The sequence below is a fragment of the Crocodylus porosus genome, unplaced genomic scaffold, assembly GCF_001723895.1.
Source record: "Crocodylus porosus isolate Cpor-Errol unplaced genomic scaffold, CroPor_comp1, whole genome shotgun sequence".
NCBI lineage: Eukaryota > Metazoa > Chordata > Crocodylia > Crocodylidae > Crocodylus > Crocodylus porosus.
In genome coordinates, this window is record NW_017728906.1 from 155,833,226 (window position 1) to 155,860,030 (window position 26,805).

General features: G+C 39.4%; 1 protein-coding gene across 1 annotated transcript in view; it reads right to left on the reverse strand.

The window, feature by feature from the left end:
* Positions 1–2,521: 2,521 nt before the first annotated feature.
* Positions 2,522–26,805, reverse strand: part of COG6 (component of oligomeric golgi complex 6) — a 99,452-nt gene continuing 75,168 nt past the window's right edge. Inside the window, exons 14-19 of the mRNA XM_019530017.1 lie at positions 18,460–18,591; positions 17,813–17,980; positions 17,070–17,177; positions 16,172–16,225; positions 13,611–13,690; positions 2,522–5,844 (exon numbers count right to left, since the gene is read on the reverse strand). Coding sequence (XP_019385562.1) covers positions 5,697–5,844; positions 13,611–13,690; positions 16,172–16,225; positions 17,070–17,177; positions 17,813–17,980; positions 18,460–18,591 — 690 coding nt within the window. The 3' untranslated portion in view covers positions 2,522–5,696. The remainder of the gene's footprint in view (positions 5,845–13,610; positions 13,691–16,171; positions 16,226–17,069; positions 17,178–17,812; positions 17,981–18,459; positions 18,592–26,805) is intronic.

Here is a 26,805-nt window from a genome sequence, read left to right on the forward strand (position 1 = left end):
TTTATTAATATCCCAAGTGCATTTATTTCTGTTCAAATTAAAACAGTTTTAAAACTGCTATAATGACCTGCTGTAAAAATGCAAGTTGTATTTAAAGCCCTGCATTGCAGAAATTTGAAATGTAATTCTGGTATTATGTATCAGGGTACAGTATTCCAGATCCTAAGCCCATAACAAGTGCATAAGGACTATGAAAAATTATCCCTAAATTTCTATGGCTAAAGGCTGCTACAAAGGATAAAAGACAATATACACTGTAATTTCAGCATGACAGCAGGAACTACACAATTATAGCCTACAAGCAGCAATATGTAAAATTATCTATTCATAACATCTAATAGCACATGTTTAACTGTACAAGAAGCATAAACATGGCTCCTGTTACTATTAAATATGATTATGAAAGCCACTTGGGCATTGTATTTTTCACAGCAGTGTGTACATAAATATATATAATTTATGAGGAAAAGGAAAACAATGCATGCAGGATTAGACCTACATGTAGCAGAACCCCTAGCAGGTGAATAACTTCAGCCCCACCAGACTAAGAATAGCTGTAATAAATGTTACCACAGATTCTACCAACAATAAATGAGTTGTATTGTTTCCCCATTGGTTACAATACTTGTGGTATTGCTTACAATTAAAACTGCATCAAAGGTGCCAGTAGGACTGAGCCCTTTGTTAAGATTGTGTAGGACCATGGGAAAGCAGGGCTGGAAGGGAACTCACGAGGTCATCTAGTCCAGCCTTCTGCTCATCCTTGATTAAAGGTAGGATCATCCCTGATTAAACATCCTAGTCAAGTGTCCATTCAACCTGCTCTTGAAAACTTCCAAGGATGGAGATTTCGCAATTTCTCTAGGTAGCCTATTCCAATACTTTACCATCCTCATAGTCAGACAGTTCCTCCTAATCTACAACCTAAATTTTCCCAGCTGAAGCTTGAGGCCATTGCTCCTAATTTTGTCCCCTACAGTTGCAGAGAAAAATCCATCTCCATCCTCTCTGCAATTATCCTTGAGGTATCTGGAGACTTACCAAATTCCCTTAAGTCTCCTCTTCAGAGTAAATAATCCTAGTTCCTTCTTTCAGCCTTTCCTCATAAGTCTTGCCTCCTAGGTCCCTAATAATTTTTTTTGCTTGCAGCGGACTTTCCAAATTGTCTTGAAGTGTGGGGCCCAGAACTGGGCACAGTACTCCAGGGCTAAGTACAGTCAAAAAGCCCAAGGCCAAATTGATTCAGTCTTTGCAGGTTAGTTTAAGACACAGAGATTAAACACTGAGAAACAACTGGACACACATTAACTTTTGATTCGGAAAATACAGCCAAGTGCCTGCAGTGGCTCAGGCCAGAAGCTGGGAGGCACTAGAGCATGCCTCGGTGGCAAATAGCCAGCATGGGCTGTGTGTTCGCTTCCTATTTCCTGCTGCTGTTGAGGTTTCTGGAATTTGCAGTCCAAAATCACAGCAGGACTCTGCAGGGTTGCTCATCATTTTCAGGGTTGCTCTTCATTTTCTCTTCTTGCTTTCAGGTGCCTCTGGGATTTATAGTCCACAGCTCTAGCCAGAAGTAACTTCCAGTAAGTTTAGTAGGGCACAGCAGCTTTGTACTCGGGGAAGGGGGGTTAACTATGGGAAGTGGGGTTTAACCCCCCTCCCTGGCTCCAGACTCCAGCTGGGGGTTGCCAGGGGTGGAGAGGCAGTCCCTGCCCTCCCCCACAACCCCTCTGCTGGAGCAGGCAGCACAGCTCAACCCAAGGCTAGAAAGCATGTTGAGATGCTTGGGGACTGTGATTTAACTGGATCCAGGAAGGAGTCTGGGACAGAAGTTTCATAACGTTTGACCCAAATCAGTTAAGTCTGATATTACATTCAACCAGGTTTATCTTAAACCAGTTTCAGCCATTTTGCAACTTGTTTATGTGCACTAAACTTCTGTTCTGTTACAGGTTTAAATCAGTTTCTGATCACTTAAACCAGTTAATGTATAACATCTGTCCCTAGCCCACGTGAGGCCTCCTCAGTGCCAAATCGAACAGAAAAATTACTTCCCTTCATTTACAAGTGATATTCCTGTTAATACAACCCAGTATGCTGTTGTCCTTTTTTTGAAACAAGAACATGGTGCTGGCTCATATTCGGCTTATGTTCTACTATAACCACAAGGTCCTTCTCTACAGGACTACAGCCTAGCCAATCATTTCCCAGTCTATTTGTACATGCAATTATTCCATCTCAACTGCAGGATTTTGCATTTATCCGTATTCAGTCTCATTTGATTATAGACCATTTCTCCAGGCTATCCAGGTCATTCTGGGTCCTAGTCTTATCCTCCAGAGTATCTTAAACTCCAGCCAACTTGGTGTTGTTTGCAATTTTTTAAATCACGTACAGGTGACTCTCGCCATTCGTGGGGGATACGTTCTCATATACCCCGTGCATGGTGAAATCCGTGAATAAGGCACTGCTTTCATTTACAGTGTATGTTACAGAAGCATCATATGGTATTTGGTCTGTTTTTTAAGAACATGAAAAATTGCCACAAAAATATTGTCTAGTCTTTTTGTCCCTTTTTCAGATTGGAGAAAAGGCAAGCAGGGTAAAGGGGAGGGGAGAGGGGAGCACCAGTCAGTTACTCAACATTTTTATTGACTTTCCACATTTATTATCCTTTGCCATTTACTTCTATTGCAGAACAAAAATATTTATAAATTTTAAGTTTTTTTAAAGTAACAACTTTTTATAACTTCTACATTACTAATAACAGGAAAGCTTGAAATCACTAGCTCAGGCAAATCATGGATAAGTCTCAGTATGGTCTCATGTAAGATAAGTAAGTTCTCACAAATCCTTAGGCAAACTATTGATCAGTGGAGTGCGTAGTCAATTCCCATGATTGGAGAAAACCTTCATTTACTTTTTCCAAAGCTCTCAAATACAAGAAATCGTTCAACTTATATACACGTTTCGAGTCATAAACACTAATTCATAACTTAAAAATCATAATTTGTTATGCAATTTCCAAACTTTGACACCTCTATATAATGAATAATGAATAAATAATTTTAGTCACAAACAACTCTACAACATTCGATATTTATGTTAGCACAATATATATGTGAAAGGTTAACTGCATTAACAATAGTGTTTTAGAGTTGCTTCACCTGATACAAGGTGAATGAGAAGTGTTGCAGAACTGTTTTTCTTAGGAGTGTTTTATTGGCTAAGGCATGTTCTTAAGTTGCAGCTGGGCTAGCCATATGAAATCTTTTAAGGCCTCATACGAGAAGAATTCAAATCTCTACTCTTCTTTTGAATTATTCCATTTTATACTCCTGAAACTCGGAACACTCACATGTATTGTAATCATAGACATTTATTCTAAGAGCTTGAGGACACTTACATCTTCAAACCCTTATATATTATGCCAGTAAAATATATTACACAGCAAAAAAGGAAAAGTGACCTATTGGTTTCATGTAATATTAGCATCGTAGCTAGTTCATGTACTATTGTACAGGTCTTCTCATAGGTCATTTAGCTTTTCTAGGCATTAGTGTGCCAAGTTGCTGCAGTTCTCTGTTTTTAGTTTTTATGCATATGCATTGGATTAGAGAGGTATCTGTTGCTCAGCTTGTATCAATGTGGAATATATTTTAACTATAAAACCTATAAAATATTAAAAATTTAAATTAATAAAACTTCTAAACTTATAAAGCTGAGTAGCCATCCCCAAATTAAAATATACTGTACAAATTCAATATGAATAACTGCTTTGCCTACTCTTACACAAAACCATGCTAATACGAGACAAATTCCGTGATATGTCACCTATACAAAAACTTGAATGGGAAAAAAAAGGCATCTGACTTAAGATCTTTCAAGGGAAATAGTAGTTTTCAATTGTGCCTTCTTTTTCTGCAGTATAACACCTTCTTATAGTAAGATCTGATTTGCCAAAAAAGGCTTTCTTGGAGGAAACACATGTTGCCTTAAACATATGGTAATTTTTTCACTGTCCCTTACTGGGCCAGTAGAAATTGAGTAAATTCCTTATGATATAGGAACTCTGGAAATACAAAATACCTGCAATGCAACAGACTATAATTACATAATAATACTTTCCACAGAGTTTCGCTTTAAGAATATTAAAAATGAAGCTAGACTATAGCCCCATAACCATAAATATCAGGCAAAAAGCTATTTTGGGAAAAGTAGGTTACAAATGTAAAGGTTCTACATGTAAGCTGGTCACACTGCCTGGCCGGTCTTCAAAAAACAGCAGAAACAGGAGAAAAGCAGGGACTGCCCCCTTTCTCACTCCACTCAGCAGCCAGGTAGCACAAGGATGACTTCAGACACTCCTGCATAATTTTTCTGGGAGCTACTTCAAGAAGAAGTCTGAGCTGTTGGCAGTGCAGAGGAGAATAAAACTGAGCCACATTATGATTAAAAGAACCACTGCAGACATATAAACCACTAAATCTCTTGACTTGTTATTAACTGAGTAAATGCATTGTTACAAGAGCAGGCTGACTTTAAAAAAAAACTGAGAAAAGACTATTCACTAATGGGCATCTCTTAGTTATACATTACCTCTCTGTGGATCACTCTTAATAGGTCTGCAACTTTACGGTAAAGTAAGGATTCCTACAGTAAAGAATCGCATCAAATTAAGTCCCTCTTCAGTAAAGCAGTGTCAAGAAAAAAATCATTTAAAATAGAACGTTATGCAGAACAGTGCTCACTTGCAACATATTTACATGTAAAATGTTATCGGTATGTTCCCCCAGGAGCTCTTAACTAAGGCTATATCCAGAATAACACTAATTACATGAGAAGGAAACATATGATGGTGACCAGTATCAAAGTGGCTCTTTAGTCATCCTGGTACCTAAAGTTATGATCTCTGCCTAGGCTACAATAATGGTTTTTAAGCAAGGTTTGAAACTATTTTTCTCTTTGTATAATTATTTTAATTTAAAGGAAAATATACATACTTAATCATTTAAAAATAAAATAAAAATGTTCCTTCCCCTTAGCATCCAATCAAGAAAAATTTTTTACATGTCTACTAAAATATATATCGCCAATAGGCATTGTGGGATCATGAAAAAGCTGTAGGAATGTATCCAGGTTCTATATAATTCTACACCTAGTTCATACTTTGGATAATCACAGACTATACACTCCATAATGTCAAATATTTTGACATTTTTAGGATATAAAACTGATTTACTTGTATACACTCAGAAGTTCATCAGATTACTAAAACTGCAGCATTAGTATACTTTCTGAAAGTAGGATGCAGTATAAAACAGAGTAATAATGCATGTAAAAAAGTAAGGGGAAAATGGCTTGATCATTAAACAGACAAATTTAACATCCTACTGAAAGGAATAAGGACAGCAGAAGCAAACGAATGTTTTTATTACTGACCAAAAATGGCTACATGCTGTCATGAACAGTTCTTTCCATTTGCATCCATCAAAATAATTTTAAATCTATATTTTTTGGTTCTGGAAAGCACTCAACACAGACAGTGTAAGGGAATGGCCAGGCTCTCGCTAAATGTCTTAAACCAATTGTATCACCACCTTCTTGTCATTGCATGGTAACACTCCAAATTCAAAATGCACAAAAATAAGAGACAATGAATATTGATAGAACGTGGACTTCTTTGGAAAAGCAACTTATGAGAGAAGCGCCTGAACTTGATGAGGAGATCTGTGTAGTATGGTTTCTGGTTCCTTGTATTCATTTGTTGGATTCATCACAGCTGCATACAATTCACTGTAGGCTCTGCAGACCAGTTCTGTGGACTGTTTTATAATTTGCTCTCTAAAAAAAAAAAAAAGAAGGATCGTATGTGATTATACAGTGTATGGCCAATGCTCCACTCAAGGCAGTCAATATGATCAACTTTCCATCAGTTGGTGGACTGTAAAGACACTTAGATACCAAATTTTTCTTCCCTATCTTACAGCCTGAATCAAATAAAACAGGTTGAACATTACACTGGTCAGAGATCCAGGACTTGCTGTGGTTTGTTTCTGACTAACAATATTACTGCATGTGAGTCAGTGTGGTTAAAATGTCTTACTCCTGAAGCAAGAGTCTAAGCCTCAATCTAAAATACATGCTGAAAGTCAGCCCGGCTGTAAAATGGGTACCTACTTATTTGGGCAAGGGAGCTGGATGTGATGGTAGCCACATCACTCCCTTGTTTGATCCTGGTTACAAACTGGAGAACCTAACCAGGCTGGCCCAACTGATCCCATGGCTTGGGTAGACCTCCAAATATTGCAATAAGTCTTGTCATTTTTATTCTTCTAAGGCAGTAGTGTTCAACGTTTTGGCCCTGAAGGCTAGATAAGTAGGCATGGCCCTTCTAGTGAGAAAGTTTTTTTCCTAATATCTACCTAAATTTCCCTTGCTGCAACCTGAGACCACTGCTCCTTGTTGTCATCCGCCCCCACTGAGAACATAGAGAGCACAGAAACAAATTGGCTCATATAAATCAATTGTAAAACTTGAGTTAAAACAAGTTGCGATAAAATAGGTATTTTAAAGTTGTGAACAGCAGCAACAAGTGAATTTTTTCAACAACTAGTATTAATGGAGGGTCTGTTGTTAATCAGTGAATTAGGTTTTCAGTCACCATGACAACATATCATTTTCATCACCAACATAGACCACTGCATTTTCTAAAAATACCAACTAATTTCAATCCTACACGAACTAAAAGGGAGTGCTATTAGAGTCATAACTAAAAATATGATACACAGCTTTTTCAAACATGTCATTTTTAAAATTAGAAAGGCAACAATATACATAAACAAATATTGGAGAGCGTTTTCTTCCTGGTTATAGAACTAAAATGAGATGTGAATTATCAAAATGAAGCAGCCACATCACTAATGCCCTGTTAGTAATATAGGATTTTTTGAGACAATGAACACTTAGTTCCAAACAGAGTATATAACAATGTAAATTGTCACTCATGATTTAAAAGTCACTTTATTTTTAAAAAAACCATTTCAAAAGCAGGCTGAAGGCCTATAAAACTGATTTGAAATATGAATTATTACAACTTAAATTTATTAAATATCAGTTTATAATTCTCAAATGATACTATGGTATTTTTTCTGAATTTTTCAAAACTGCTATAGATAAAAATCAAATATTGAATAAGTAGAGACCCTGATTCTACACATAAACACTTCAGCAGGTAAGTAACTTTACTCATGGGAATAAAGTAAAATAAAATTTTTGCTTTAAATTACATGCAAGTAACCATTTGAAACTTCAAACTATTTTTATTTACCAATTTATCTTTGGGCATAATATCATTAAAACAAAACGCTGTTCAGTGTTAACAATAAAAAACTACAGAGATTTTTTCAATACATGAAAAATTATTTTGTGACCGATAATTAGAATTCTAAATTCATATTTAGGCACCTAAGTACAGGATTTCTAAAATAAGCTGAGTCAGAAATCTGCATAGTTTGATGAGGAAGTGCAGTCTGTGGAAAAACTTCAGCTTTCTTTTTTAATAGAAGTGCAATGTATAAAATGAAGGGGGTGGTTCCACAAGCTATTTTCTTACTTTTTCATTTGAGTTTGTATTCTCAGGATGCTAACAAGGCCTTGCACTTTTCTTCAACATGGATGAGCAGGTTAAGTTTGAAATTTCTTTGTGGAAAAATAAAATCTATGTAAAATCTGGAATTCTAGAAACAGGAAACTGAGACCCCTCTACACCCTGGGGAATCACAACTGCCAGGATCCCTACGGCTTGAGATACTTAGCCTGGACATGATGTACCCCTGAGGTTTGGAGCTGATGGGGCTCACAGCCACAAGGGAGACCCTGCTACACATGCAAATTAAAGCTGGATAGCAACCAGCTACAAAGTTAGTACACATTTTCAAGGTCTAACTTGACAGCTGGTTGGAGTTTTTTGTTGTGTGATAGCTACTTTGCACACGCAGCTGATCTCACACAATACCTGTAAAATATAGAGGGGGCCTAAGGGAAACAAGTACAAAATCACAGAAAGACAGGAAAACACGGCTAGAAGGGACATCAGCAGGACATCTTGTCTACTTAACTCCCTGCTTAAAGCAGGAACATTCTTATCTATTTTATCCTAGATAAATATTTGTCAAATCTGCACTAACTTCCAATTATGGATATTTTGCCACTTCAAGGTAATCTTTTCTAGTACTGAACCATTCTAGTGGTTAGAAAGGTATCCAACCTAAATCTCTCCTGTTTAAATTAAGGCAACTACTTCTTGTCCTATTCCTTATAATCACAGAAAACAGTTGATCACTATCCCTTTTTGCATTCAAAAAGCATTATCAAATCCCCCCTCAGTCTTCTCTTCTTCAAACTAGATCATTCCATTTCTTCCAACCTTTACTAACATGTCATGCTTTCTAGCTTTCTAATCATTTTAGTTCCTCTACTCTGGGCTCTCAATTCATTGACATCTTTCTTGAAGGGTAATCTTAAAAACTGGACACAGTACTCCAGGTGAGGTGAAGTCTCACCAAGTACTGAATGGAGTGGTAATACAGTAGTATTTCCTGTGCCTTGCAATACTTTTAAGCGTCTTGCACTACTTTTAATAAATATTACATTGTTGCCTCATTCAGCTTACAGTCCACTATAACCCCCATGTCCTTTTCTCCAGTACTAAAGCCTATCCAGTGATCCCTCATCTTGTTTGTTCATTGTCAATGCATTACTTTGCATTTATCCTTACTGAATTTCACCTGATATATTTCAAACCATATTTCCAATTTAACAGTGTCATTTTGAATCCTAATACTGTCCTCTAACACACCAGCTACCCCTCTTAGCTACCCAGCTACATTTCATCTGCAAAATTTACTGAGTGAAATTCTATCCTCCAAACAATTAATGAAAATACTGTCCTAAACTTGAGGAACCTCATCTGATACCAGTGGCCAGTCAGCTGATAACCACGATTTAAGTATAATGATCCAACTAGTTATACATCCACCTTGTAGTAATTTCACCTAATTTCACCTTACCTTACTTACAAAGAAAGTCCTGGGGGACAGTGTCAAAAGGTTTGCTGAAGTCCAGGTGTATCATATTCATATCTCTCTCCCTGTACATAAAACCCATCTTCTTGTCATAAAAGGAAACTATGTTGGTTAAGCATAACTTTCTCTTGACACATCCATGTTGGCTATTTCATTTCACCTTGCTATCATATATTTAGAAATACACTCTCTGATAATATGCTCCAGTATCTTTCTATCTAAATTGGATTGACTGGTCTGTAAATAGCAGGGCATTGCTCCATTTTTTAAAGATAGGAACTATACTTGCCCTTTTCCAGTCTTCTGGGACCTCACCTGAGGTCTCACAGATAACACCCAATGGCTCTGCAATTATCTCATCCAATTCGTTGAACATTTGTTGGTTCCCCAGGGAAAAGCAGTGGCAGAGCACCTTGTGCCACCACTAGCTGCCCCCCGGGGAATGCCTGTGCCACATGCCCTCTGATGTGTGGAAAGTTACCCTGGGTGGGGTAGGGGAGACTGAGGCCAATACTGGGTTGGCCTCACTAGCCTTGCATGGGGTCCTGGGGGCCTCCTGGGGCTGCAGCAGTGACAACCCTGCTGCTTGGAGCCAGGCTGGCAGCCTCCAGTTGGTAGGGCCGTGCGAACCTTCAGTAGTTGATTTGATTTGGAGGAGATTCAGCAGCTGAATCTCCGAATCTGAATTGAATTGGGAAACCCATTAATTTCTCTGAATTGAGCTGGAAGCCTCCGAATCGATTCAGAGAGATATGGCCATAGACCATACAGGTAGACACTAGGCAGTGCTGGCAGGAGCAGCTGGAGGAGCCCCAGCTTGAGCCAGCAGCCCTGAGAGAAGCTGTGGAGTCTGGGGGGAATGATCGGGGAGCTGCAGGATTGAACCGGGAACTGGGTGTAATGATAGAGAGCTGAGGGAATGAACAGAGGCTTCCCCCCCAGCTCCCAGTTCAATCCCCCAGCTCAGCAATCATTCCCCCCAGCCTCCATGGCTTCTCTGGGGGCTGCCAGCTCAAGCCCTGGCTCCCCCGGCTGCCCTCCTGCCGGGGCGAGGCAGGCAGTGCTGGCAGCCCCAGGAGAAGCCGTGGGGGGTGGGAGGAATGATCAGGAAGCTGGGGGAATGATTGGGAGCTGTGGCATTGAACTGGGAGGAATTATCGGGGGCTGAGGGAATGAACAGAGGTTTACCCCCAGCTCCCGGCTCAATCCCTCAGCTCCCAATCATTCCCTGCAGTCCCCACGGCTTCTCCCAGGGCTGCCAATACTGACTGCCTCACCCCGGCGGGGAGGCAGCCAGACGAACTGTGGCTTGAGCTGGCAGCCCTGGAAGAAGCCAAGGGGGCTGAGGGAATGAACAGGGGCTTCCCCCAGCTCCTGGTTTGATTCTGCAGTTCCCAGTTCAAACCCCCAGCTCCCCAATCATTCCCCCCAGTCCCTATGGCTGTCCTAACCTGTGTTTGTATGGGGATACAAGTGTACAAGCCCTTGCACACTTAATACTGGTTAAGGAAAAACCAACTCTCATGGATTCTGTTTTTTCCCCCCACAAACTTCTTCCCCTTGGGAACCTGCCTACACCAGCTCTTGAGTTTGTTTGTGTGTGCTTTTCTGAAGTCCGGCATTCTGTTCTGCTGTTTTTCTTCCTCCTTTCCTTCCTTTCCTCACTCAGGTTCATGAACTCTATTCACTGTCACCCAAGTTAACTTCCAGCTAATTCCCTCCTTACTAGTAAGCAGCAAATAAGAGCCTCCTTCTGTGTTGTTTTTGCACAAAAAGGCTGTTTCCAATGCAATCCAAAAACTTGCTAGCTAGTCTGTGCACTGTTATCTTCTCAGCAGATATCCTGGTAACTAAAGACTCAGTTATCTGGAAACCTCAATCCACAGTTTTAAAAGGCAGATCCAGCATCTTTCCCTTATTTGGTGGCCTAGAGAAGACACTCATCACAAAACAGTTCTTGCTGTTTTCCCACATTTACATTAACCCACAGTCTTTCAAATACCCATTTTAGTGAATAACTAGTAAAATGGAAGTAAAGAACATGTAAATAAAAATCTGGTTTAAACTGAAATGGCTACAGCTTTTTGTTAAAACAAAACAAAACAAAAGCCCTTTATCCGTCATGGCGCTCAGTGACTTCAATGGACAATGCAGGTGCCCAGTAACTGTAAAAGTCATGCCAGCGACCCATAATTTTGATAGCACTGCTAAGGATCCAAAGTCAATAAAAAACAGGTGGCAGCCATTTTCATTTTTCAAATGGGCAAAAGGTTAAGGATATGATTCTCAGAGGTGCCAAGTGCCTGCATCACCTATGGATTTTAATAGCTTTTAGAAGAGCTAAGCACCTTTAAACAATCACAATTTACTCACCAAATGTCATAAAATGAAAGACTGACACCAAAACAAATTCTTTAGACTCCCAACCCTGTAGGCAAGAGATTGGACCGCAGAGCTGCTCCTTTAAATGGAGTCATGACTACACATTCAGCAAAGGGATTAAAATTAGGGATCTGTCATCTAAACGAAGTGCTTTCACTGGCAACAGTCACACTAAGAGTCAGTCTGGAAAGTCTAAGTACAGAAGTAACACATAGGAGGGGGAACAAATGTATACGGCTGGGAACTATGCATTTTAGCAGTCTGGTACCCTACCAAGTATTAGAAATAATGGTAAAAAAAAAAGAGGTGTTATATACCAAGTTTTGATAACAGCTCTGCTATTGAAAGTCTTGCTAATGTTAATTGTGCCAGCTGCATCCCACTTTCATCTCCATATTTCAAAAGTGCACAACACTGACACCTAACACACGGCTCTGTGGAGATCTACAGGAAAGGTCAAGGTGCCAAGCTACAAAAATTAACGTTACAGACCCCATAGGTGCTTTGTGCAACAGGGCTGAGAAGTTCCAGATACTCATGGGGAAAGACTTCGCTGAGTATCTCTGGGCGGGTCCACAGACTCTCTCTCCTTCATTTCTCTCTCCTTCCCCTTGACCCTGCTCTTCCATTGCAACAAGCACTGCTATTCTGACTGCAGCCATTCCTCTGTTACACACAGGATTGCAAAGCCTTCTACTCAAACAATCTCATTTCTTTTTGTTCTGCAGAACAACGGTTGTAGGAACAACACAGAAGAGACTGTTACTAGGAATGTTTGTGGGTATAATGTCTTATTGTGCTTCCTCTTTATGTCTCCTTGTTTCCCCAGGATATTCCAATTTTCAACCATGAGCCCTGCAAAGGATACAACATATCTAATCACTCCATGATTTCAGCTGGCCTTTTGGCCCCCTCAGACTATGGGCCAGACATGGTGAGTTGTCATAACTGCTAACTGACCACAAACTGCACAAACAACTAGTTTATACTAAACAACTAGTTTATACTAAAATATTCTATTACTTTTATTATCTGGCCTCTGTTAAATAATAATAAAAAGACTACTGATTGCATAGTCTTAGAGATTCAAATCATGTTATCATTTTCAGAAGCGATCACTCCAGAAAAAAAAGAGGTGCTGTGGTGTAAGGAACCTGGCACTGCCATTGCCAAAATGTTGGAGAGGTAGGGCCCCAGGGATACAAAACTAGGCAGGTAGAGCACCAAGGCACACAGAATGCCCAATCAGTATGTTTAGCAAACTTCCTAGTAGCAAAAACATAGGAAACAGAAACGTTAATGATTCTTAAAGCTTCTCATAGGGGGAAAAATGAGTCATACATGCAGCTGTTTTAGTCATATGATATTGTCCTCTGTCATGCATGCATACAACTGGATTGTAATTGACTGTGAGGTTCCTGAGTTTTGTAGGATTAAAATGCAAGTTTATGCCATACACTACGTAATATGACTATTTTCACAAGTGTCGAGAGGCTGCTAAAATTAGCGTCGAGATAACTTTTTGAACACTGAAACCCATCTAATTTGTTGAATGAAAATATTACAAACCTTCACGTGCTTCACATTTAATTGGAAAGTCTTAGGGTTAGTGTGCCCATATTTTAGAATATATTCATGAAAACAAGAAATATAAATATGCAAGTCCTCACTAATATTTCAAAAGCAGAAATCACAACCCCCCCACAAAAAATAATGTATTAGACTAAACAAGAACAACAGCATTCTACAATAAAAGATAAAAAGTTACAGAGTTCAACAGAGTGGCTACAGAAATGGCATTAAAAGAGAATGCTACAATAGGGAATTATGTAGGGTATTATCACTGGAAGGCTTATAAAACAATTCCAAAGTAATCTACATCAGAAATAAGGAATTGCTAATGAATACTTTCTCAGTAGGCAACTGCAATTCACTTCACTGTGTCCGAGGACTAGGAAGAAGCTACTTTAAAAAGTTACAAAAATATATCTTATTGATTGCTTGCTCAAGAAGAGTACAACAAAAATTAATTAAATCAAGACTTAAAGGACTATCTAAACTTTCTTACAGTTAAAAAACCTAATTTATGATGCAGACTATAAAACCATTAAATGTGTACTTCTGCTCATTTAAAGCACTTACTTCACAGTAGCACTTAGGAGGAAATTCAGTTGTGGCATTAATAAATTATCTGGAGCAGACAGGTAGCGATCAAATTGAACCTAAAAAAGAAGAAGTCTGAATCTGGGAACATACATCACATCAATAACACCAAAAACTTGTAAGAATATGCAAATTATTTCTAAAACCAAGTTCTCTGAAAAGTGTCCTCATTAAAATGAGACCTCATTAATTAACCAATTAGTTCCTTTTATTTATCTAATTTGAGAATGGAAGGGTATGGACAAACAAGTGACAGCAAGTCAAAGCTTCTCTGCAAAATCTGTTGATGCCTTTGCTCTTACTAATAAGTGAAAAAATTAAATGTGGTAATTTATTCCTGCCTTGAATTTGGGCAAAGTTAACACAGTTTGACTTTCACTCAGCAATTACTATAGAGCAGCTAAAACAAAACTAAAAAGTCCTTGCCCACTTTAACTCCCTGTAATTTGTCTGTCTGCCAATACCCTTAATCAAGTTAGTCCTATAGAGACAACACAGTTATGAGAGAATTAAGTGGATTTTTCTCTGGCCAATCGAGACAAAATTATTGCATTTGCATGCAACTCCAGTGAACTTGCCTGAATTTGTACATGCTAAAATATAACCCAGGAAAAGACGGTCAACTCAATGTGCAATAGAGACCAAAAAAGCCAATAAAATGTTGGGCATCATTAAGAAGTAAACAAAAACAAAAGAGAGACCATTATCGTACCATAATCCAAATTCATGGTGCTGCCACATCTTAAATTCTCTGTGCAGTTCTGGTCTGCACGTCTCAAAAAGGATTACAAATGGTACAAAGAAAGGCAACCAAAATGATCAGGGACATGGAGCAGTTGCCATGCCAGGAGAGACTAAAAGTGTTAGACTCTTCACTTTGGAAAGGAGAAGGCCGAGGGCAGATATGACAGAAGTGTGTGGGCCAAGTGAATAAAGAAGATAAAACAAGGGGCACCCACTGAAATTAGTAAGGGACAGAGTTAAAACTAACAAGATAAATAACTTTTTTATGCAATGCAGTTAACTTGTGGGATTCATTGCCACTGTAGGTGGCAGACAGATCTAGACAAATTTATTGATGATAGATCTATTAACAGTTGTTGAACAGAATAGTTGGAGATGTTATCTTTGACATCTTCAAACCAATAATGGTGGATTCAAGCGTGAATATTGGATAGGAGATGGATAACTTTAGATTTATCCAGTTCAATGCTCTCCATCGAGCATCCACTTTTGCGACTGCCGAAGACAGAATACTGGGACGGTAAGATGCTTTTTGTGTTCTTACTGGCCTGAAGAGAAAATTCTGTTCAGATAATCTTTATTAAAGGTAACAATAAGTAAGCCAAGCACAGTGTAGTTAAAGAGCCCAACCTTTTAAGAATTTAGGGAGGAAAAGGTCTCTCTCATAAAAACCATATTTTATATGAAAAACTACTGAGTTATAGTATACGCTGTCGTCTTTTCAGAGAAAAACTGCACTTGAAAAGCTAACTGAGAAGGACTGAGAATTCATTTAAGCTGGATACTGAACTGTGCAATTGCCACAGGTGTAAATTAACTTCTTCTTGCTCCTTTGGGAAAAACCATCAACTGATGATGCAACTAAAAACACTTCTAGTATATGTCCAGTACCTCACTTGTAAGCTTCACTTAAGTGCTTTGATCAAATTAAACTTTTAAATTTTAGTATAATTTATATCTATAAATTCTTGTACCTCAGAACGCAGAGGCAAAAAAAATTCAATGACTGGAACTAATTACAGTTAGGTATGTGCTCTCAACAATTCAAGATGATCCACAGTGTAACATTCTTGGAAGAAACTTCGTGTTTCTCAAGGTTCCAGAACCTGGTATTTTATTACTATCAATTCATAAATAATTTTATATTTGTACTATTTCTTCAGGTCAAATTAAACTTAGGTCAGATACCAACTATTAAAAACAATTAATATATTCCAAAACATACAACCTAATGGGTTTTTAAACTTTGAAAAGAGTGGGATATGTTTTATGTAAAGCATTACACAATACATTATCAAACATTTCTCCATGCTATTAATTTGATATAAGGAACAGTTAATTTTAAAGTCTTTGCACTAGCTTGCAAAAATAAACACGTTTCCATCTGTTAAAAATACCCTGAGTCTTGAATTATTCCTGAATTGATTTTTTTTCTCTTCCAAGTAATGTAATTGATTTGTCAAGATTAATAGCAATGAAGTAACAGCTACAACGTCTAAGATCCTAAAACAAATGCAGTTTATTTTAATTTTATTAGAATTTACTTCTATTTTTAGTACATAACTATATTTTAGCATGGTCTATTAAAAATGGATTTTAGAATTTACTTTAACTGTCAAAGTTTGATGGAAGAGCCTGAAAAGTTTACAGGAGAAACAGATATTAAATGTCAAAACAGAAAGTATACTTTTACACAAATACGATCTGTGGCCTATGAATTTATCAGTATTTGTTTTTTTAAAAATGGTGACAGAATAAAAAAACTGCAAAAAATGACAGAACAAAATGCAACTTACCATTGCAGCCTTCAGTGACACTGAATCCAAACTAGGCAAATTTGACAGGGGACCCTAAACATAATTTGTCAAACAAGGAAAGATTTATGCGACTGTATAAATTATGAAATAGTCCTAAATTTTACAGTAATTTTGCCATACCTGTAGGGCAGGGCCTAGGTCTGACTATCTGCCCTACAAATCAATCACTACACAGGTGATGGTACTAGAAAACAGTAACAACAATCATTAATTCACACTATCTAAATTATGTTCAATCACTTCCTTAATTAAAGATGGCTAACACTGTGCTCCTCACCTGTCCACATAAGCCTTCTCTTTCTTCTCCATTACCAGTGATAACAATGCTACTCTCCCCACCAAGCAGTCTAGCTACCTCACATAGTTTAATAACATCAGTTTTGAAAATGGTTTTGTAAAATGGATGGATGAATAATGACTAGGACATTAAATAAGCACCGTTCTGGGTACAGCTGCATTTCAAAACGGTTCATCTTAACATTTCCCTATTGAGCTGAGGCATTGCATATCTTTTTATGCAACAGAATCCTAAATCTAGAAATTCTTCTCTTCAGCACAATACACTACTCTCTATCTATACACAGTATTTTTTTCTACTTTCAAACACAGAGAATAATGTATTCATGGAAGCTAAAAGACATCAAAAACAAAAATACACTTGAAAGGAAAAGGTTTTTAGCAATACCTGTAGCATAAACAACTGTAATACATTATAATGCTTAACACGGAGGAACTATGACTACAGTTTTTTAGTGCTTTCTAAAAATCTTATTTAGATTTAAACAGTGCAGAACAAAGATACCACCAGTTTCTATAATTCTAGGCCAAAATTAGGTATCATAAGAAATACTACCTCTTGAAACTATAAAATGCTTACCTGTTCTGGCTTGTATTGCTGCACAGAGTTGTATATATGGCTTAGACCTGCCCTAGTTAGCACATAAGATGCTTGTTCATTTATGAGTGTATCCAAGTGTGCCTCAACCTGAAATGTGGAGGATAAAAAATACTTCTTGAAGAAAGGTTAAATACTAGCTTTATGAATATCTTGCAAAATTGCCCAACTTTATTTTTATACATACAATGAAGGTCATATTTGTTTTATTACTCTTGCCTGATCTAAAGGAGAAGCAAAAACTTCTATTACTCAACAAGGAGACAGCTAATAGGTAAGGAGACAGATAATAGATAGATAGCTATAGTACATATACTAAAAATGTTGCTGATCTCTCAGGAAAGCCTAATTTTGCATTTGGATATTTTCATCAGTTTTCAAGTTGTTTATGCTAAACTTTTTAAGCAAATGATTTATGTTAAGTATTTTTAATCTATCAATAAATCAATACCCTTCTTATGTCTGACTCAGATTTCTCTAAAATTCATTCCTTTGTTCTATTCATAAAACATTTTCAGGAAACTGTCAAATGTGTCACATCTAGATTCTACATCTTAAGCTGCAGAATAAACTGATTCCAATATTATTTGAAGAACAGAGCTACTAGGTGGAAGCCTACATTTGTAAGCTAATATTAGGCATATGTCTGAAAAGGTATTCAAAGTTTGTAGTCTGCAAGATCATGGGAAGGTTAACTTTGTAGTTGGATTGATAGTGACACTTACCTGAAACTGTAGCATTTCTAGACGTTTGTCAGTAAATTCAAAGAGAGCCAAAGTAGTTTTCATCATATAAAGTGAATTGACCATAAATGTTGCCATATCAGCTGTGCCTAAATTACTTGCAGACATAGTACACGTCTGTAATAATGGATCCAACACACAGGAGAGAACCTAAAGAGAAAAAAGTATGCATGTGCTATGAGACTTCTGAACTCTTTAGGTAATCCCCATTTGACTTTCATTAACTATTTCCCAAAGCAGAATAAAGAGAAATGAGAAGCTCTTGTTTAGATCTGGTAGGAAACTGCTCTGAATCAGCAGGTAATTGGCTGTCATACTGATGGGCATAATATAAGAACCTGAAAAATATGTTCTAACTTAGAAAGATGAAGACCAACCCAAATTAAATGACAGGTGAATGTACAACCTGGAAAGAAACATTTATTTAATGTAGTAATTGGTTAATGATTCAGATACATTCATTCCATACTGTATTATAACAATGCACTTTGGTGGTCAACCCTGTAACCATTAAATATGAGGGCATGAAGAGACCCCAAGAGAGCTGCGGAGAAAATACGAATTCATGTCTTTAAGTCTGTGGTTTTAGATAAAGTACATACACATCTTTAGTAGTCTACTCATGATACCTGTACAAAATCAGCTTGACGAGCATCCAGAGGAACAACAGATGAGTCATGAGATGCCAGAACCTCACGTAGCAACAGAAGTGTTTGATTCAGTGCAGAACTTGGCCCAAGATCTGGAGGTGGGAGTTCCACCTAAAAGAACAGATACCATTATAAAAGTAACTACAAACACACAGAGTGTAAATAGTGTGATATTTATGACACCTTATTGGTGTTAACAGTAAGACAAATAAGCCAGTGCACAACATGGCATTTAGGAAGACAGATACAATCATAAAATAGTAAATGTCAAGCAGAGGTAGATTTTTGACAGACCTCAAACTAGTTCAAAAGCATACTTTCCTATAACTTTTGCAGTGTTACTATAGAATTTATTATTTACTGCTAAGAAACAAAACAAAAATATTTCCCTAGCAGCCCAGGACAGGATCATGCAATTCACTGAGCTTTTGTGGACATCCCTGAATCAGCTTTAAACTGGATTGACTGACATCAGTGTAACCGTTAGCAGTTCAACAAGGGCTGAAGAACACCTCCAGTGTGGATTACTGAAGCCATGTCCACACAAGCGTGAACATTTGCTTCCCCAAGAAAAAGCAACAGTGGTGCCATGCATCCCCTGGTGTACTGCAGGCTCTCCCGGGTAGGGTAGGGGAGGCTGGGGCCAGTACTGGGCTTGTCCCAACAGCCTTACCTGGGGTCTCCTGAGGCTGCAACAGTAGTGATCCTGCCACTCAGAGCATGGCTCCAGCCAGCCAGGCTCCCGTTTTGGGTAGTGAATGTTGGGCCTGTCTGTGCTGCCTAGCTTTCATTTCATGCAGGTTTTTTTGACCCCGGAAATCCCAGGGTCAATCTCACCCCTGTGCTGTTACCTTGAAGAACAGAGAACACATGAATGTGCAGTCTGCTGCATCACAGACGTGTCTGCGACACCACATACCACATGGCCATGCTCATCTAGACATGACCAGAATGACTGTCCTGAGGCTGGGCTCCATGCTGCCATGGCTACACTGTTATCAGTACCCAAATTAGCCTGGGTTAAAGCTGGCTGGGGGGGATGTCTACAAAAGGTGCAATCACACTTTTGAACTGCAGAGCAGAACTTCATCAGTCATGTCAGCATTAAGTCTAGTTCTGATAACTGTGTGCATGTACTGCTTCAAAAGTGGCTTATAAGCTGAAGTAGAGAAAAGTTAATGTTAACTGCTTGATAGTCCATTTTATTAAAATTTGAAGTGCTGGAAGTGAGCATGTCATGCTATTCATACAGCCTCAGCTAACGAACAAAAATGTAGACATTTACAGAGGAATAGAAGAATAACAAAGAAACAGAGACTACCAAGTAGACAAAGACACTTGAAACTGGCATCACTACAAATACCCTTCAGAGGCTGCATCTGCATAAAGAGCGTATTCCTATTGAGAAAGTGAAAAATTCCTCTCCCTTTCTGTAGTGGACCTTGAAGATGGGCTTTCACAATCTGTGCTTTTAAAAAACATTCATAGCACTGTGATTATAGTAACAAACACAGACTGAACAAATAGAAAGTTTAAATCACGTTGTTCTTGTACTTTAGTTTTCCAGAAGTTATATTGAAATGTACAGTGATTCTAGGTATTTATAGAAATTTGAATCTACATGAGAATTAGGGGGAATCAGCTCTATTCTGAGATAAACCATCTGATTTCTTTACCGGTTTATAATAGTGCTTCTATAATCATAAGAACATAGTATCTTGAAGCAGGCACTTATTCAATCCTGAACAGTGTTGTCGTTTAGTGAAATGTACAGCATTGAATAGGCTCTTCTTGGTTTATTCTTATTGCTATTGATTGTCCCCTGAACAAGCTGTTCTCAGACCTGAACTAGGCCATGTTCAAGGAGACTTTGGCATTAATTTGAGATCGCGATCTGAAGGTAACTTGATTTTCACCATAGCTCATGGCAATAATTCCAGGGAGATTTGTAGATGCCAAGATATTTAATGCACAGTTAATTAATCAAACATCTCGTGTAGACATGCCCTTTGTGTAGTAAGTTAAACAGGAGCACAATGGGGCCATCTCACCAGACATCGGTTATTATACTGATAACAAAATAAATAAAGTGAAAATATTCTATATCCACTCAAATGGATATACAGACTGATACTTTTTTCAGTTACAATGAAATGTATGGTGATTCTGGGAACTTATACAAATCTGAATCTAAGTAAGAATTAGATTCTCATTTAGAATGAGATTCTCTCTTTGTTCATATGATAACAGAATCATGCAAGCTTTTTATTTTTGGGTCTCAAGTTAAAGATTTTTAAAAAAAATATATAGCACCTACACATATGCTTCAACCTCAAGCATCTCGCAAGCTTAGAATGTTACAAACAGTTATTTTGAAGATTTGGAAGCAAACACCATATAACCGTCCAGGTAACAAACGGGCACCCTGCTTCCTTACAGGCGTGTCTCCATATGCTATTATGGCACATTAACTCTAGAGCAATAAACTCAGCAGTTTATTCATGTGCAGTATGTGGAGCTGAGTTGGAATCCTAGCTTGCAGGGAATTCTGGGGCTCAGCTTGCCAGCCTGGGACTGCTCTCCCTGGCTAAGTGTGCTAAGGACAGGCTGGCTGGAGCATGAAGGAGCTTCAGTGTGGATCTAGCTGGCAGTCAGCCTCTGCACCAAAGCACCCTTGTGCCCCAGCCAGCTTCTCCAGCAGCTACATGTGCACTGCTGCAGAGATTTTTACTTCATAGCAGGATAGTACTTATATTTACAAGTACTATCCTGCTGTGGAATAAATTAGTTTCCTCCAGCCTAATAGGGGCACGTGATGTTGATACCAAGGGCAATACATGTGCCCTGGGGTGGGGTGGGATGGGAGGGAGTTAATTAGAGCCACTCTCAGGAGCTGCTCTAATTAAAATTCCTGTAGTTTCGCATGTATTCAATGTCTCACATTTCAAAATGGCAGCTCATTAAATGAGCTTCAGTTAAAGTGCCCCCGCCACTATTTTGGGCTCCTTTGTGCTGCCATTTGGGGCTCCCTAATGTCCCAGCCAGCCCCTCTGCAGCACACTGTGCTGAGGGAGCAGCCCTGGGCTGGTAGGCTGACCCCAGGGTCCCCTGCAGGCTGGGGCTGCTTTAACCTGGCTCCACATGCTGCACAGGAATACTTACGTATTCAGTAATACAGGTTTCCCTTGATTTATGCAGGTTCTTTATATGCAAATTTGCTATAATGCAATGAGCATATTTAGACCTATAATTTGTTATATGCAAGGTAAGTTCGTTTTTATGTGATCAGCATAGATCCCACCCCCTGCCCAAGCAGGTAAGTCTGTTGGGGAGGGGAAAGGGCCATGGCCCCACTCACCCAAGCCCGGGCTGCAGAGGCCCCAGGAGTGGCTGGTGCCAGGTGCCTGCAGCCGCTGGGCTGCACTGTGCTCTGCCTTTCCCCCTGTGCCTGGGCTCACCCCAGTTCCTGGGCTGCACCGTGCCGTGGTGCAGGCAGCTGGTGTCAGCTGGTCCCAGGGTTGCTCCAGCACGGGCTGGGGCGAGTGTGGACAAGTAGAGCCCCGGGCAGTACTAAGGTCTTGCAGAATGGCTTACATGGCACGCTGGCACCTTCAGCCAGCACTCTTTCTCTAACAGCATAACTTAACCTCCTTTATTTCCTCTTTAGCTTGCGTAGGTGCTGTGTAAAGCCAGTCCAGCACCTTTTCATCAACAGCTAATGGAGACATTGTCTACAGCCACCATGACCATTTCTGATTTAGTTGACTCTGAGTGTTGATTTGGAAGTTTGTTGCCCTCATGTCTCCCAGTTCTTTGGTAGCAGAGTAGAACCTTATACTGTTCTGAAAGTCAAATACGTGGAAACTTCTGTCTGGTACCTGCTTAAATGCATGTAAATTCTTGTTAAGAGTACCTCATACATTTTAGGCAACACTTGGATAATTTTTGTGTTGCCTGTGTACCTGTCTGTGTACAGCCTGAGAGTACATGTGCATCCCTGGGGGGTCATCATCAGGGACTGGAGTCACTAAGATCAGACAAATGACTCAAGTGTTTGAATATACTTGGAATAGCTAAGTCTTGTATGCAACTCCTATCCATGTTTACCTTCCAGGAGATATTTTGAAACCTCTCCACTCATACAGAAAGTGATTTTGGAACTAGCTGCCAATATCTAGGATAAGACTTTGACCACTGTATCCCAGGACAAAAAAATTGGTCTTGTAGTTTCCAAGATCCATGTCACACTTGAATCAGCTTAATTGAACTCTGGGAGCATTTATACACATTTTTTTGTCCTGAAACACACTGGAGATCCACTGCTTCAAAGCAGACTCGATCAAGTGAGTGTGCTCCACATGCAAGCTGAGGCAAACTGTGCTGCACTGCATGCACTTGTATAAGCGGTAAAATGCATGTCAGCATGCAGAAAATGGCAGTGATAGGGTCATCTGAAGTACCTTTTGAACTAAAGCATCTCTGATGCCACCATTTTCTCAGGGCTGACGCGTATTTGCCACTTATATAACTGTAATGTCACAGTGCTGGGCACTTTTCAAAGTACCCAGAGCTGTGTCGCTTGCATGTGTAAAAATACTATGAGTTTCCAGTTAAATCATACAACACAAAGAACTTCTTGCTTCAGCTGGGTAACAAATAACCTTCGGCTAACTGATAATTTACTCGTAGGCATGCATTGTGGGAAAGAAATCCCATACATTTCCAACCCTGGAAAATAATGGCTGTGTATTATCAGTATGTGTAAAGGCTGAGCATAGGAAGGGCCACCAGAAGTCTGGTGTCCAAAAAAAAGGACATCCTGTTCTCAGAGTCTTTAGACTGCTATATGACAACAATAAGTAGGAGGAATTGACCTATAAGACTGCCATAGTTCTTGTACGTGTGGTTCTCAGAGGTACTTAGATGACCGTATCAGATCAAAATGGATCCTATCCATCTGTTGGGAGTTATGGTATCCATTGCAATAGTATTTTTGTACACTTTTGGGGCATATTTCTATGTAGGAGTACTATGGAGTTGGTTTCTTTGTGTTAGAGGTTTTTATTTTATTTAGCTATTTAGCTGAGAGCACTGGAATAACCAGAGTCAATGTAATGCCACTTTCACTACATTAAGTATTTTTTTAAAAGAGCAACGTTTTAGAGATCATAACCTAATGTAGACTCTATAATATTCTCTGAAAATGCATTTCATAAGTAGATTCCATCAAACAGGAATTCTTTGTCTACAGCTTTCATGCACAGTTTTCTGGGCTTTGTGATCTGCATTATCTTAGAAGAGCACAACTATCTCAGGGTATGGATATATGAACAATTTACTGCAAGTTCAAAGGGAGGAAGGACTTAACTGCTTATCAGCTACTTTAGAATCATACAAAGTTACAGTTGGGAGGGACCTCAGGATGTCATCTAGTCCAACTGCCTGCTCAAAGTAGGATCATCCCTAAATAGATCGTCCCAGCCAAAGCTTTGTCTAACTGGGTTTTGAAAATCTCCAAGGATGAAGCTTCCACCACCGCTCTGGCTAACCTGTTCCAGTCTTTTACTACCTTCCTAGTGAGAAAATTCTTCCTAATGCGGTGAGTAAAATGACCAAAATGCTGGCTTGCATCCATAGATCCTTCTCAAGCAAATCCCGAGACGTCATTCTCCCCTTGTACTCAGCCTCGGTGAGGCCGCAGCTGGAGTACTGTGTCCAGTTTTGGGTTCCACAATTCAAAAAGTATGTGGAGAAGCTTGAGAAAGTCCAGAGAAGAGCCACATACGATCAGAGGTCAGGAAAACAGACCTTACGATGACAGGCTGAGCGCCCTGGGGCTCTTTAGCCTAGAAAAGTGCACGCTCAGGGGTGATCTGATGGCACCTGTAAGTTTATCGGGGTGACCACCAGTATCAGGGGGAACATTTGTTCACCACAGCGCCCCAAGGGATGACAAGGTTGAACAGTCATAAACTACTACAAGACTGTTTCAGGCTGGACTTAAGGAAGAATTTCTTTACTGTCCAAGCCCCCAAGGTCTGGAACAGCCTGCCATTGGAGGCGATTCAAGCACCTACACTGAACACCTTCAAGAGCAAATTGGATGCTTATCTTGCTGGGATCCTATGACTCCAGCTGACTTCCTGTCCTTTGGGCGGGGGGCTGGATTCAATGATCTTCTGAGGTCCCTTCCAGCCCTAATGTCTATGAAATCTATAATATCTAACCTAAACTTCCTTTGCTGCAACTTGAGATTGTTTCTCCTTGTTCTTACATCAGCCACAATTGAGAACAGTCTAGCTCCATCCACTTTCAAACCCCTAGATGAAGGTTGCTATTCCCTCTTAGTCTTCTCTTCTCTAGACTAAATAAGCCCAGTCTCCTCAGTCTTTCCTCATAAGTCATGTCCCCCAACCCCCTAACCATTTTTGTTGCCCCCTGACAGACCCTCTCCAATTTGTCCACATCCATTGAACAAAACCGGCTCCAGGACTGACTCATGGGGCACTCCACTTGATACTGGCTGCCAAGCAGACATTGATTACTACTCTCCGAGTTCGATGCTCCAGCAAGTTTTCTATCCACTTTACAGTCCATTCATCCAGCACATACTTACTGTGTTTGCCTGCAAGGATGCTGTTGGAGACCACATCAAAAGCCTTGCTATAGTGATTGTTCATCTGTATGCTCTTACCTTTCAGTAGGTGAAAGTGAAATAAAGTGAAACAGCTACTGTTTAGTCCTCAATGAAAGAGGTAAAATTACTGCAGCTTAGTTTTCACTCCTTGCAGGGTAAGAGCATGCTCATGGACAATTACATTAGAGCCACTGACACTTGATAAAGCCTGGCCACTTTGTACTCCCAGAAACATTTTTGTATGTCTATACCCAGAATGTGGCTCTGGGTGAGTCCAGCTGGCACCTGGCCCCATCCTAGCCTGGAAACCCCCTTCCTGAAATCCTGGTTCCTGTCCAAGCAAAACTACTTAGACCTGGCATCAGAGAGTTCGTGACTTACATCCCCCAGGGATCTCACACAAACCATTTACCAAACAGAGGAAAAGTTTGTGCTGTAGTCTAAACAGGGCTGCTCCCTTACAAAAATCACTTTGTTAACATCGAGAGAAATTCCATCTACATTCAATTTGACAGCTATTATAGCTCTTTTAGCTAGGCAAAGCAGGCTAATGTTTCTATGATGCCTTCCCAAGTTCCTGCAGGGCCTCACACTTTTCAGAGGCTTTGGTTTAGAAGATTATTATTCTCCTGGGATACTAATATGATGCAACAAACCTTAGAAAAGCTCCTTCTGAAGCTGCACAGTATGTTTTTCACTCAAGTTTCTAATGTTAAAGATAACTTGCCTGGTGACAATGGTCTCAATTTGTAGAGTGAGCTTCAAGATCTAATACTTGAACTATTCTATAATCACATACTGCAAGGTAAGATGGTGCCTCTAGTATTCCAAGCATTGACTGAATTCCACCTTTAACGCAGAAGTCATTTTCATCATCCTTGATACTTTGAAGTCCTCAGAGCCTTCATTAAAAACAGACAAGGCCCTTTGGCAACCCATCAGACCTTTTGTTTGGTTTGTCACCTTGGGCCATCCTCAAATAACTGTCTGATTGCCCTTTATATTACTATACCATGGTTATCCTTAAGCTAGGAAAGTACATAAAGGTTCTCCTGATAAGCCCACCTTCAGGAGACCTTTTGTTACAAATGCTTACAGTGCAAACAAGTAGTTCTTACCTCTCCTCTTATTGGCACAAAATTCTGTTCCTGGAATTCTGTCTCTAGGGAGGAATCCCCTTCTAATGTTCATTTTACTGAATTTATTTCTGAAATGATGGAACCCAATCTCATCCCTGCACATGAAGCTTCTGTCTTCTAGGGTATTCCTTTAAGGGGAATTTAAAGGGAATTCCTAAACACAGGCACTACATTCAATAATTTTCAGCATTAGACATACTTGATAGTAATTTTCCAAATCAAAGGAAATGATTCTCTTGCTATATTCAAGACTGCTGAGCCTAACCTAGAGTATAGTCTCCAACTTGGGGTACCAAATTTCAAGAAAGATGTGGACAAATTAGAAAACAGTTCAGCACAGAGCAACAAAAATTCATAGTGGTCTGGGAAGCATTACTTATAACGAAAGGTGGAAAGAATTAGGATTATTTAGTCTGGAGAAGAGAAGATTGAGGGGGGATTTGATAATAGCCTTCAAATACCTGAAGGGTGGTGTCAAGGAAAAATCTTAAGTTTGGTGCTTCCATCACAGGGAGTTGAAACTACAGACAGGCCCCCAGAATGTGCCCT